Source organism: Ochotona princeps, chromosome 14 (genome assembly GCF_030435755.1).
Source record: "Ochotona princeps isolate mOchPri1 chromosome 14, mOchPri1.hap1, whole genome shotgun sequence".
Lineage (NCBI taxonomy): Eukaryota > Metazoa > Chordata > Mammalia > Lagomorpha > Ochotonidae > Ochotona > Ochotona princeps.
The window spans coordinates 23,189,111-23,203,864 of NC_080845.1; the positions used below are offsets into that span (position 1 = coordinate 23,189,111).

The 14,754-nt window shown below is 39.9% G+C and overlaps 1 protein-coding gene across 1 annotated transcript in view; it reads right to left on the reverse strand.

Moving 5' to 3' along the window:
• TMEM38B (transmembrane protein 38B) overlaps positions 1–14,754 on the reverse strand; it is a 30,360-nt gene that overhangs the window by 9,835 nt on the left and 5,771 nt on the right. The window contains exons 2-4 of the mRNA XM_058672611.1: positions 13,073–13,229; positions 2,608–2,792; positions 1,753–1,843 (exon numbers count right to left, since the gene is read on the reverse strand). Of these exons, the coding sequence (XP_058528594.1) occupies positions 1,753–1,843; positions 2,608–2,792; positions 13,073–13,229 (433 nt within the window). The remainder of the gene's footprint in view (positions 1–1,752; positions 1,844–2,607; positions 2,793–13,072; positions 13,230–14,754) is intronic.

Here is a 14,754-nt window from a genome sequence, read left to right on the forward strand (position 1 = left end):
ACAAAGGAAAAAAACATGCTTTTTGTTAGGAATTTTCACCATTAACCCAAGACACCAGACCCAGCAAGTCATGCAAGAGGTCTCTATGGTCCTATCTCTATGCAGTGGATAGGACCATCAGGGCTACAGCGAATCATACTGGGGGAGGGGCCACAAGGGATTGGTGGATAGGGCAGTCAGGAGGAAAATTTTCCATGAAAACTGCTAGTATGTCAATCATCAAAAGGTTCCCTTTGTCCTTGTAAGGCCGAGCCGGGGTGGGTGAGTGGCAGCCTAGGAGGAGGCTGAGAAAGGTGGCTGATGAGGCGGCACCAGCAGCAGGCAGCTCCAGAGGAGGGATCCACCAAGGCCGAAGGGAGCCCACCGCGCCCTAGCACCGCACAAGGCACATTCCTTTGTCCTCCAACCCCCACCTTTCCAGCCCCTTAATAAAAACAACCCCTCATGTCCCCTGGGCACGACTTCCCTGGCCCACTGTCTGTACTGGACCAGTGAACCCCACCTGGGAGTGTTTTCAATAAAGCTGTTATAAGCTGAACTCTATTGTGTGTGGATTTCTGGTTCTGAACATGAACTGCCACCTTATAGTTCTAGTTCTAAACTATCTCAATCAAGCTTTAAGGTATACTTTCCAGACAAACATACCAAATTTCAGCTTTCTTCCTCATTCATACTACTTCCCAACTTTCATATTTAATCCCTTTATAAGCTGATTTTAATTATAAAATGAGATTTTTTTTTAATTGTAAATCAGATATACAGAGAGGAGGAAAAACAGAGAGGAAGATCTTCCTTCTGCTGATTCACTCCCCAAGTGGCTGCAAAGGCTGGCACTAAGCCAATCTGAAGCCAGGAGCCAGGAGCTTCTCCCAGGTCTCCCACACACACACAGGCTTTGGGCCATCCTCTACTGCTTTGCCAGGCCACAAGCAGGAAGGAATATAGATGGGAAGTGGAGCAGCCAGAATACAAACCAGTGTCATTATGGGATTCCAGTACATGCAAGGCAAGGATTTAGCCACAAGGCTATCACAACCAGGCCGGTAAAACGAATTTATTCTTACAAGGTCGTTCCTCACCTGGCATATTATAGTGACTATCTCTAACTCTCCTTTCTTAAAACTGGGAAACAATGATCTATTTCTGTATTTTGTGAGTGTGTGTGTGTGTGTGTGTGTGTCTTAAGGCATATATCTAGAACTTAAGATTGCAGCAGTGTTTTTAGAGAATATCTATGATTAGATTCTCTTAAATAGATGCAAAATTAGTTTGCATCATACAAGTACAGAGTGAGTTGTTTCCTGTAATCTTGTTCTTATTGTGATACATAATTAAGTCAAACAATCATCTTTTGAAGGAACTCATAGGATTTATGGTAAAGTATTGCATTGTTCCTATAAATTTGACATTTTACAACCAGAATTACAATCTGCCAGCTGGGTGATGTCCTAGCCAGATTTTTGTCTCGTGCCTGTAACTGACCCACAGAAGTCCGTTCCTATGCACCTATACACACACCCTTCTCACAAGCCAACAACAACCCACACTCTTTCCTTTGGTTTTGTTTGTAGAGGATGAAACCCACAGGGTAGAGAATATTTATGGTAAAACTACATTTGACAGTGCAATTTTGCTAATTCTCTTACCATTATCATAACTTTTACTTCTAGAATCCCAAAATATTCTTTAAAAGAAATCTGGTGAGATATAAGTATAAAAATCTAGACCTCAACATCATTCATACCAACTTACTAGGTCATCTTCAGCCAATCTTCTTCATTTTCCAATTTCCAATATCCTTTTATTAACTGTTCAAAATTTGTGATAATAGTACCACCTGCACCTAAAAAACAAACAGAGAAGATAAAATACCACTTTTTTGGACAGTTTCTATAATATAATGTAATTCTTCGGCAGGAGGAAAAAAACCTCCTCAAATATTGAGGATGCTAAAACAATTGTAATTTTTCCTTTCAACAGCGTGACAGCTGTCTGTTACACCATGGTTAAGGTTAACACTGGGGCTTCAAGGTTAGAGAAGGCAGAGGTTTGTTTCAGGTGAAAAACCATAATCCTCTGCTCTGTCATCTTCTTTCCTGATATGATTAAGATGCAATATAATATATGGGTTACAGAAATCTGCTCAATTCTTCATATAAAACCATAATAAAGGTAAGAGACACAATGTGAATAAAAAACCCATAACCAAGTATATATACTATGTCCTATAATACAGGATTGAAATAATAACAGAAAAAAAATTTCGTATTATACGGACTACTACTAATTGCTTATTTAAACTTATTTTATTTATGATAGCACTATTTCACAATTAACAATGAATCACTCTGGTTGTGGGGCTCATCATCAATTTAACCGTAAAATTTGTTTATCATATGATAGAGTCAAAATAATGACTGATGACTCAGATTATGGAAGAGTATTAGTTTTGAATTAACTTTTCTAGCCAACAAAAACAATGTTTCCACCTAACATAAAGATCTGTTATCGAAGTATGTGATCTTCAGTAACAGTAATGAGAGAACTGTTAACTAGTTGTGGTATACTAATAACAGAATATTTATGAATATATATTATTAATCTTACCTCGGGCCCATCCAATAACTATCATGACCAGCCAGCCATTTTTGTAATAGCTGTTAGCATGTGTGACTCCACCTACTATTTTCCAGGTTCTGGTCACTTCCTTCATTCCAGCAGCCAGTAGTTGAATAGGCAGGAATGAGTAGCCATGCGAAACTAGGTCATATGGGCAAAAAAATACAATATACCTGAAATTAAAATTTAAATATTTTTAATATGTAAATGAAATCAGAAAAAATCTAGTCTGTCTGCAATAATAATTTGTGAAAACAAACATATAGTATTATCCATATAATCCTGGCATTTTGATTCAAGAAAGTACAGATTGTGCAGGCAATCAACTTTTTTTTCCTCTTCTATTTTATTTTTAATTTTATGGTACAATTCCATAGGCTCTGGGATTTCCCTTATCTCCTCCCCAAATTTCCTCCTCCCAAATTTATTTTCCCCATATTATTATAATAGTATAGTACTTCATAAGCAGTCAGAAGTCCATCATTCTGTTATTTAAGTGTGCCCTGACATTGCTGGTATAGACAACGATAGGCAGTCCAACATCCTATTGTCAAGATATATCCAACAATTTCATTGGGAGTCCATCTCTGATTTGGAAGTAGAGATGCATACTGCATTGTATCTTCACAACTGGATATGACAGTCTCTATTAAACAGTTACCATACATTCCCTTAAATGAAAAGCCATGAAACAAAATCTTTAAAGATTTATGTATTTATTTGAAAGGCAGAGTTACAAGAGTTTGGGAGTAGACTGAGAGATGGTCCCAACAGCCAAAGCTGGGCCAGTTCAAGGCCAGACACCAGGAGCTTCCTCCGGCCTATTCTGTTCTTGAAGTCCAAGCTGAACTCAATCCAACAAAATAAAGCTAACCATCACTTCCAGAGGTAAAGATCCTCTAACTATTCAGCACCTTCTAGGAAAATCAATCAAAAGAAAAGGGATTTTGTTAACTGAGCAAGAGCTACATTCCAAACCCACTAACATCTTCACCCACACCTCCTTCACCCACACCTCCTTCTCCCACACCTCCTTCACCCACACCTCCTTCACCCACACCTCCTTCACCCACACTTCCTTAACCCACACCTCCTTCACCCACAGCTCCTTCACCCACACCTCCTTCACCCACACCTCCTTCATGCAGGACATATATAGCAACCTATATAGATAGGTGATGGTTCACCAGAAATCAGATTTTTCTTAATTTTTTTTTCATACAACAGAAAGATTATAAGATTGGGGCCAGCATTGTGACACAGCCGGTAAAGCTGCCGTCTGAGATACCAGCATCCCATATGGGTGAAAGTTTGAGATCCAGCTGTTCCACTTCCAATCCAGCTCCCTGCTAACATGCCTGGGAAAGCAGTGGACAGCCTACGTGCTTGGGTCTTTGCAACCACGTGGGAGACCTAAAAAAGCTCCTGGCTCCTGGCTTAGGCATGATCCAACCCTGGCTATTGCAGCCATTTATGAAGTAAAGCAACAGAGGAGATCTATCTCTCTCTTTCTCTCTCTCTCTCTGTTCCCTCCCTCCCTCTCACTCTGTCTTTCAAATAAATAAAATAAAACTGCTTACGCAAATAATATTATTGGCTTACTTAAGAACAATGCACTCTTTCTCTGGTGAATTTTTATTTATTTATTTATTTATTGTTCATTTTAAGCTTATGCTCAAATAGTACCAGTAGGATTTACTGGGGAAAACCACATTATTCTCTCCATTCTTAAAATACCCTGACAGTTTTGTGACGAAAGTTGAACATACTTTCTTTCTAAAGTGGTGTTAAGAACTACTCAGCATGAAAAAGTATCATACCTGTTTCTAAAGTAGCTATGAATGTTATTGCAATTCACTTCAGCATTCTCCAAAGTATCATGAAATATTGTTTGCCAAAATATTGTTTTTGACTTAAGATACAATAGTTTGTTTAGCCAAGACCACCCTGTCTTTTTCATCTCCATTCACCAACTCTCTCCTATTCAAGAAGTCATTCAAATACTATCATACGTTTCCATTCACTTTGGGGGTTTGTCTTATTTAATCTGAGCATAGATTAATGGTAGCTCTGTAAAATTAAAACAATTTGTTTCTTTGCCTCAAAAGAGCTCTTCATAAGTTTTTCTTTATAATGTAAATGCTGTAATACCCATAACAAATTGTAACAGTCTTTAGATCACAGGAGCCATTCTTCTTGCTGCCTCTCAATCTAAATCTCAGTAAGATGCAAAATAACCCTGAATTAAATCATTTATTAGCAGTCAATATGGAGGCAAAATACAAAGCATACAAACTGCATCAGTTGATAGAGTTTGAAAAGCAAGGAATAAATTATCTGAGCAAATAAAAAAGATCTTTGAGGTGCCACTATTGTGGCATACAAGCTAAGCCACCACCTGCAACACCAGCAATCCATATGGGCACAAGTTCAAATCCACTTCCAATCCAGCTATCTACTAAGCACTCGGGAAGGCAGAGGTGGCCCAAGTACCTCCCCGCCCGCCCCCCGGCCTTGCCACCAACATGGGAGATGCAGATGGAGTTCCAGATTCCAGGCTCTGGCCTGGCCCAGCCCCTGCCACAGTGGTCATTTATAACGTGAACTAGTGGCTAACGACTGCTGTTTTTTCACTCTCTCTCTCTGTAACTCTGCCTTTCGAATAAATAAATCTTTAAATACTAAAAAAAAAAAAAAAGGTTCATGAAAACAGAAAAGCCTTTTAAAAAGTTTTTTTACGGGCCCGGAGGCATGGTCTAGCGGCTAAAGTCCTCGCCTTGAAAGCCCCGGGATCCCATATGGGCGCCGGTTCTAATCCCGGCAGCTCCACTTCCCATCCAGCTCCCTGCTTGTGGCCTGGGAAAGCAGTTGAGGACGGCCCAATGCTTTGGGACACTGCACCCGCGTGGGAGACCCGGAAGAGGTTCCAGGTTCCCGGCATCGGATCGGTGCATCAGCCCATTGCGGCTCACTTGGGGAGTGAATCATCGGACGGAAGATCTTCCTCTCTGTCTCTCCTCCTCTGTGTATATCTGGCTGTAATAAAATGAATAAATCTTTAAAAAAAAAAAAAAAAAAGTTTTTTTACTTTAAAATTTTACATGTTCATATACTATTTTGAGTCTCTGTACAATTATTCTTTGAACATGGAACTACCTTCCAAGAAGCTGCTTAAACTTAAATAATCATTTTTTTTCTATTATAGATTAAGAAAAGAAGATTCTGTTTCACTTTAACAGTAATTCATATTAAAAATCAACTCATTTCCATTGCCTGTACTAAGCCTATCTTTAAAAGTAGTTAAAAATGGGGGGTCCGGCGGCGTGGCCTAGCAGCTAAAGTCCTCGCCTTGAACATGCCGGGATCCCATATGGGCGCCGGTTCTAATCCCGGCAGCTCCACTTCCCATCCAGTTCCCTGCTTGTGACCTGGGAAAGCAGGAGAGGACGGCCCAAAGCTTTGGGACCCTGCACCCGCATGGGAGACCCGGAAGAGGTTCCAGGTTCCCGGCATCGGATCGGTGCATCGGCCCGTTGCGGCTCACTTGGGGAGTGAAACATCAGATGGAAGATCTTCCTCTCTGTCTCTCCTCCTTTCTCTGTATATCCGGCTTTCCAATAATAAAAAAAAAAAAAAAGTAGTTAAAAACTTACACTATCAATCATCTTGGACATTGTACTCAACTATAAGATAAGGCACATAAAATTTGTAATCACTGCTATTTCTCAATAAATAAGTCTTCATACTATTTAATAGGTATTTCTAAAGTATATCTATAAGCTAACATCTTAAACCAAAAAGCCTTACTTCTTTTATTTACTTAGTGTTCAACAGACACAGAGCAAAAAACAATGGCTTCCCAATCTTTCTCTATAAAACACAAATTATGTAATCCCATTCTGTCAGGAGAAACTGTAATTTAACACCTGATAAAGGATTAATATCCAGAATACATAAAAAACTCAAGAAACTTAACAACAACAAAAAATCCAGTTAAGAAACAGGTGAAAGACATAAACAGGCAATTTAAGTCATGCAAACTAGGATAAAAGAGAGAAAAAAAATGACCAGAAAAAGAGGTTATTCCAGGGGCTGGAATGTGGCACAGCAGGTTAAGTCACACACTTCCTGTCCAAAGTGCCTGCGAGCTAGCAGCTTCCAACCGATGAGTCCCCTGAAAGGCAACAGATGCCGGTTCTAGTCCCTAGATCCCAATCCCCCACCAGGCAGCCCCAGGCCCAACTCCCAAACCTGTTCTGAGCAGGCACAGTCCTGGCTGCTGCAGCAAACAGAAGATGCAGTTACCCTGTCTCTCCAACAAGTCAAAAAAAAAAAAAAAAAAAAAAAAAAAAAAGCTTTAAGAAATACTTACGTCTTTACCAGAATACAAACAGGACCTTAGGCTACTGACAAACAAGATAAGCAGTTCTAAGTAAAACACAGAGTAGAATTTAGGTTATACCAAGTCTCCCAGAATTTGTCATTGAGAGTAGTTTTCACTCTACTATCAGTTCCACTTCTTTTTGCCAAAGAAAGTATCACTTAATAAAACCAAAACAGAAGAAACACATAAATACTGTTCACATTAGTTCAACATGGCAGCTTCAGATTTATTCTTATAACTTAAAAAATAAACATTTCTATGTAAATGACAGAATGACAACAATAAAACTCTGTGTTTCTCCGTATCTAATTGAAATCTCAGCTATATAGATGTACAACAGATGATTAAATGATACTTGGAGGTTCATGAAAAATATACTGAGACACAATATCAATAAATAAAAAAATTATATTTATTTGCCTTAGAAACAGGTTCTCAAAGAGAAAAACCCTATGGATGTATGTACTGTCACAGAACTAACTCTCTTTGCCGGTAGATGGTGCTAGACACCGGCTGTGTGCGCCATAAGCTGCTGAGTACTAAACAAGCTATTTCCACTATAAAGGTTAAAGGCTTTCAGAGAAAACCTATCACCTGACCAGAAACTACAGAATCTACGTCTGTAAATACCCACAGTGTAGCACAGATATCTACAATTTTTGCATGGTGTTAAAGTATTTTTTTATCTCATCATACTTCATATTTTTCTCAAACCACACTATTTGGTCTTTACCTGAAACATAAATCTAAAAATTAAACTGCTTCATTCTCTTTCCCTTTAAAAACTTTTCTATTTATATAACGTAAACAGATGCCATGTACTTCATACACAGAGTCAGGAGCTCCGTGATACTTGTCACCCTACCATTCCTGCAGTCCATGCTCCCACCCTCCCTGCTTTCTTATTTTTTTCTTTCAGTGCTTACAATGACATATTTTGGTTCATTTAGAATCACAAGCTTATGAGTCAGAGATGTGGCATCGCTCATTAAACCACCACCTAGAGTCAGCTGCCCATATGGTCACCAGTTTGCATTCCAGCTGTTCCACTTCTAATCCAGCTTCCTACTAAATGTGCCTGCGAAAGGCAGCAGAAAATGTCCCACATGCTTAGGCCCCTTAATCTATGTGGGAGACCAAGAAGCAGCTCCTCACTTCAGCCTGGCCCAGCCACAGCCATTGTGGCCTTTTGGCAAGTAAGCCAGAAGACAGAAGGCTTCTCTCTGTCTCTCTCTCCCTCTCTCTGAGTAACTCTGCCTTTCGAGTAAGTAAGTTGTTGTTTTTTTTTTAATTCAATGCTTAATCCTCTAATTACTAAGGAATTCAACAATTTGGTATGGCTGAAATATTTTTAAATTACAAAAATTGCTAAAGGATCAGAAAAAATTATAAAGATAATTGTGCTTCCAGAGTTTAAAGTACATTCCAAAGATCATTTTATCTCTCAAAATCAAAGGCAGCAAAGATTGTAAGGTTGTTCTAAGTTTTTATGGATTTTTTTTTCAGTTTTAGTTTTTTATTAGAATGGCAGATCAGAGAAGGTCCCCAAACAGCTGCAACAGGCAGAATTCAGCCCACCAAAAAGTTAAAGATGTTATGCCCTTAAAGCCAGTATCATTGTTTCTATGTAAGGGTCTATGAGAACAGAATCAATGTCTCTCCACTTCCAGAGTACAAAACAATACACTGTATAAGCACTGACAAAAGGACCAGATACCCTAGAGTTGAATCCATCCTTCAACTATTCAACATCTATGATTCTCTCCCATTCTTCCGGTACATCGTCTGTTAAACAGGATGAAATATAATTACCTCATAGGGTTCCTGTGAGGCTTAAGTGAAACAATATATGTAAGGCACTTAGAACCTCAGGCTAGGTTAGGGTTCAGTACTCACCAGCGCTCATTAGAGCCATGTTTGGGGGCAAGTTGGTGGAGGTCCTTAGGGATTGCCCCAACTAGGCCAGCACCCACTGGTGAGTGTCAGGGCTGGAGCAGGGCTACACTGGGTTGGGCCATAGCACCCACTAGCACATGGAAAACCTGGGCTGGAGGCAAGCCAGGCCAGGGTGGGTTCTAGCATCCACAAGAACTGAGGCTGGGGGTGAGTCTAGCAGAGGATCCTTTGGGAGGACCATGTTAATCTGCAGTATCTACCAGTGCATGCAAGAGGCAGGCCTGAGAATGGGCTGGGCTGGGCTAGACTGTAGCACCCATCAGTTCAAGTTAAGAGTCAGAGCTGGGATGTAACTGACCAGGTAGCTGCACCCACTGGTACATGTGATGGCTGGTGCAGAGGGCAGACTGAGCCCAACCCTATACCAGCTGGCACACATGGGGTCTGAAGCTCTCCCAGGAAAGGTTATTTAGGGGCTCCCCAACTAGACCACTGTGGTCAATCCCTAACCTCAGGGAAAATCACAGACATGCAGTCCAATCCTGGAGCACATGTTACAGCAATGGGCCACCTCACCACCTCAGTTGCTGATGATGCTCATGCAAAAATGGAGAGCATATGCAGATGAACCCGAAAGACAGCCAACTCATGTAAGCCAACAGAAGACATTGAGTATCTCATCAAAAGATGGAAAGCAATACAGTTTGAACAACAGAGGCTAAGCTCTACAACAACCACTAGGTCTGAGGCACACTGAGGTACACAAGGATAGTCAACAAACATTATAAAGAATTTTGGGGGCTGGCACAATGGCTCAACTGACCGATCTTCCACTTTCAAGTCCCAGTTTCCCATATGGGCACTAGTTCATATCCTGGCTGCTCTACTTCCCATCAAACTCCCTGCTTGTGGCCTGGGAAAGCAGTAGAGGATGACCCAAAGCCTTGGGATCCTGCACCCATTTGGGAGAACTGGAAGAAGGTCCTGGCTCCTGGCTTTGGATCAACTCAGCTCCGGCTATTGGAGCTTCTTGGGGAATGAACCAGCAGATGGAAGATCTTTATCTCTGTATCTCCTTCTCTCTGTATATCTGACTTTCCAATGAAAATAAATAAATATAAAAGCACATCTAGAACGCAAAACCAAATCCCATCACTCCAATTCTTCAAATTTCAAAACCCAGAGCTTCAGGACAACTTGGTAACACTCAGAAAACCTGTACTGTGTGGCAGAAAGAAAGCAACAAAGTGACAACTGATGGACTTAAGAATAAAGTAACTTCAAAACAGGTCGTGGGCATTGGCTAGAGAGCACAGCAGGCTAAGGTGAAAACCAAAAGCAAAGCAAAACAATGACAAAAACAGCTGAAATTAGGAGGGGTTCTGACATCTCCAGCACCAGATATGACAAAGGGCGCCGGATAAGATCTGAAAGAGCTGCAATGATTTAGTCCCCATGAGCTTTCAAAATGGATCCACTAGGACTCTCTTCTAAAACTAGCCCCACACTGAGAAGAAACAGCTGGAGTGGAATCAAAACTAAGCAGGAACAGAACAAAAGTCAAAAAACAAAGGTTCAGATCAAATGGAGGAAAGGAAAAAGACCCAGGAAATCCCAGCAGGTCATTATCTTTTGAAACACTTCATAAGAACAGAAGTGGAAGCTCTGTGAAGTCAGAAATCTTTCCTGAATTCCATCTTCTTTTCGAAAGTTCAAGAAATCAATTTCACATAGAAATGACCAACAGAAACTATGAAGGTCAAATCCATATAAACTTATTTAAGGAAAAAAAAGGCAGAGTAAACCCCTACAATGAAACTGCTTAGGAAAACATGCCCACAAAACAGATGAAAATTGTAAAACACTATTTCAAAACAAGCTAAAGACATTTTTAAAGTGATATATGACATAAAAGTACAGTTAAAACCACAATTACAAAAACTGAAAACTAAAAATGCAATACTTGGGAAAAAAACAGAAAGGAAAAACAATGTTCTTTAAGAAATGAAAAACAAATCAAAAAACAAAAAGAAAAACAACAGATAATAGTTCCTAAGACAGAAAGCAAAAACGGAAAAAATATTTCCATAAAAACAAAAGAGCAGAAAACTAGTACAGTGGTGAAGACATCACACAGCATGCCCCAATCCTATACCTGAGAGCCTCAGTTTGAATGTCAGCTCTGCTGATACACATACTGGGAGGAAGCAGACATCTCAGTGGTAATTAGGTCCCAGGGCCAGTACTGAGGTGCAGTAAGTGAAGCCACTACTTGCAGTGCCAGATTCCTATACCAGAATGGCAGTTAAAGTCCTGGCTACTCCACTGCTGATCTAGCATCCCACTAGTGCACCTTGGACGGCAGCAGATGGCCCAAGTGCTTGGACTCACTGTCTCCCATGTGGGAGACCAAGGTGTAATGCTGACTTTCATCTAGCCCAGTCCTGGTTTTTGTAGCCATTTAAGAAGTAAACGCACAAATTGAAGATATCTGTTTCTTTGCCTTTCAAACAAATCATTTAAAAAAAAAAAAGGTTGAGGGGGTAAAGCCACAGCTACAATGCTGACATTCCATATGGGCCCCAGTTTAAGTGTCAGTTGCTCCACTTGTGATTCAGCTTCCTGCTAATGCACCTAGGAAAGCATGAAGAACTACCCAAGGGCTTGGCTCCTTGTACCCAAACAGGAGACCTAGCAGGCACTCCTGACTCCTGGCTTTGAACTGTTCTGATCCAGGCACTGTGGTCATTTGGGAAGTGAGTAAGTGAATGCAAGCCATATCTCCACCTCCTCCTCTCTCCATCCTCTCTCTGTGTCTCTTAGCTGTCTCCATCCCTCCCTCTCTCTCTCTATAACTCTGCTTTTCTAAGTCTAAGTAAGTAGACTTTAAAAAAAATTGATTGGGTTCTAGCTACTCTTGTGGGAACAAGGTTTACTGGGGCTCCTGACTTCTGCCCCAGGAAGACCCAGCTGTTGCAGGCATTTGAGGAGTAACCAGTAGAGAAAACATATCTCTCTCTCTCTCTCTCATTCTCTCTCTCTCTCTCTCTCTCTCTGTGTGTGTGTCCTTCTCTCTTGATGCCCTTCAAATAAATCAACAACAACATTTTTTAGATAAAAACTTACTGAGGAAAATCCAATACACCAACAACAGGAATCCTGAAGAAAATCAAGCAGGGAAAAAACACAAATACTAAAATAACTTTCCCAACTAAAAAAGATTGGTATGTAACAAGAATATTCCACATACCTGAGGATATTAACCTAGATGACCAAACAAGACATAATTTACTTAATTAGGCTTGAATGAAAAATAAAATATTTTGGTCATCTAGGAAAAACAGCATGTAAATTATACAGACAGAACATTAAAAGATCAATATTTTTTCACAACAATGCTTTTAGTCAAAAGAAGATGGAATAATATAGTCAAAATATAATAAGATGAAAAGTGTAGGTTATGATCCCATATCTGGTAAAATTGATTTTCAAGTGCAATGAAGAACAATAAATTAATCAATACACAAGAACCTGGCTGTAACCGCCATCTGGGATGTGAACCAGTGGATGAAAGAACTTTCTGTCGCTTCTCTCTGTCATTCTGCCTTTCCAATAAATGAATTAAAATAAATTATGTTTTAAAAAATTAATGGATCAATCTTAAAGATACTTGAATTTGAATTTGCAAGAATTCAAAGCTATTCCTAGTAACATTTCTTTCCTTCAAAACTACAAAATTAATGTTTAAAAATGTGTAAAAATCATAAGGCTCTAAGAAAATTCTACCTACCAAATGACAAGAACAATCACATATGAGCCATAATCACTGGGACTTTTATTTAGTCGGCCACATGCTTTTATTGCATTTTATATCTGTGTGTATGACATACACTCACAAGATAAACTGTTTGAGGCCAAAAGTGTAATGCCCTTTCCTATTTCAGATGCTTCCATCAAAGATACATAGGACAACAACAATAACTGCCTCTGGGTGAAGGTTAGGGGAGAAAAGCAAGAAAGAGATAACACTCTGCACTCGAAGCCTTACTTACTATTTAGATTCCTTCCTTGTATGTACACAATTTTTCAAAAAACAAACCAGAATTTCATTTTCTCGACAACTAATAAAACAAGTGTTCAATAGTCTCAGAATTCACCATGATGGCAGCTTACCAGATTGAAGAGGCCAGCAAAATATTAGTGTGGTTTGCAAGAAACCGCAATGGAGGCTCTGCAAGCAGAATACAGGATAAAATTCCCCCACCAAAGCAGTGGAGCATAGCAGTAAACCAACTTGAAATTGGATTCTTCCATGCCACCTCTGCTGCTCCTAAAACGATAAAGAAAAAACTTGGTCTAAACATGGAGTGCACAGAGAAGGACTTAGAACAGCAACAAACTATCAATCATAGTTAGCTCTCAAGGGAAGCCTGGGATTAAAAAGATGATAAACTGACTCTAAATGCATTTGATTGTAATACACAATTGTAATTGAATTCTTCAAAATAAAATGTTCATTTATTAATAACATAATTAACAAAATTTTAGCAAATTATGCCACAGCCAATCTAAGAACACAACGCAACAACAGAATATAGCAGTTTTACATATAGTATGATAAAAAGAGAATCATACATGTAATTGGTATATATACTATGAAGTTATTCACAAGGAGAAAACCAAGTAAAGTCTTTCTTTATGCACACACACGTTTCAGAATGCATAAAGTAAGGTCCACAAGAACAACCAAACTGCTAGCTACAGTTCCTTCCAGAGAGGGGCCCATTCTTGTCAAAACAAACCACCACCAACAACGGAGACCGCAGGGCCACACTTTGGCACAGCAGTTAAGAGGTCACTGAGCCATACCAGAGTGGCTCTGTGCAAGTCCTGACTCGGCTTCCTATTAGTGCGCACCCAGGAAGGAAACGGCGATGGCTGAAGGCAATGGACCGCTATCACTCAGACTCAACTCTCGGCTCCTCGCTTTGTCCTGGCCCAGTCTTCACTGTTACAGGTACTTGGGGAGTGAACCAGCAGACGAAAGATGTTTTTTTCATTTTTCGTTTGTTTGTTTCTTTGTCTGTCTTGCTCTCTTTCTCTCTGCTTTTTAAATAAAAATAAGGTTTTTATTTTTGCCACTGTGTATAAGAATAAAAAAATAAAATTAGTGAGCTTGTATTTAATGTTAGGATTCATCTACATGTGTTCAGAAAAAAAGTGGAGAGACAAAACATTTGGATGGGGGGACATTCCACAAAATAAAATACACCCAGGAGTGAATGTGTTTAACAAGGTGAGTTCTGTATTGCATACATCCTGACAAGCACATTGGTTGCCAAAGTGTAAAGCTATGTATCTGGTGGTAGATCCACTGCAATCTAAAGGAAAATTCAGTTATGAGAAATTTGCTTAAAAAACAAGATGCCAATCTCTGATACAGCAACTTTACCTGGGCCTAAGAATCTTCAACAGATTTTTCAATTATATGTGGTCATGCTGTACTTAGTGCAAAATTCCAATGCAAGATATGATGCCCCATGCCTCCAATATACACACATCTCTTACAGCGCGACTGATCATTACACTAGCCAGTACAATAAGTGAGCATAATTTACTTAAAAGATTTATATTACTTCTTTGAAGGGCAGCTATGGAGAGAGGGTGGGAGACAGAGGTTTCCATCCACTGGGTCACTCCCCAAATGGCTGGAACACCCAAGGATGTGCCAGGCCAAAGCTAAGAACCAGGAGCTCCCTGCAGGTCTCCCACATGAGTGCAGGGGTCCAAGGACCTGAGCTGTCCTCTGCTTTCCCAGGCATATTAGCATGGGTTAGAAGAGGTGTAGCCAGGAC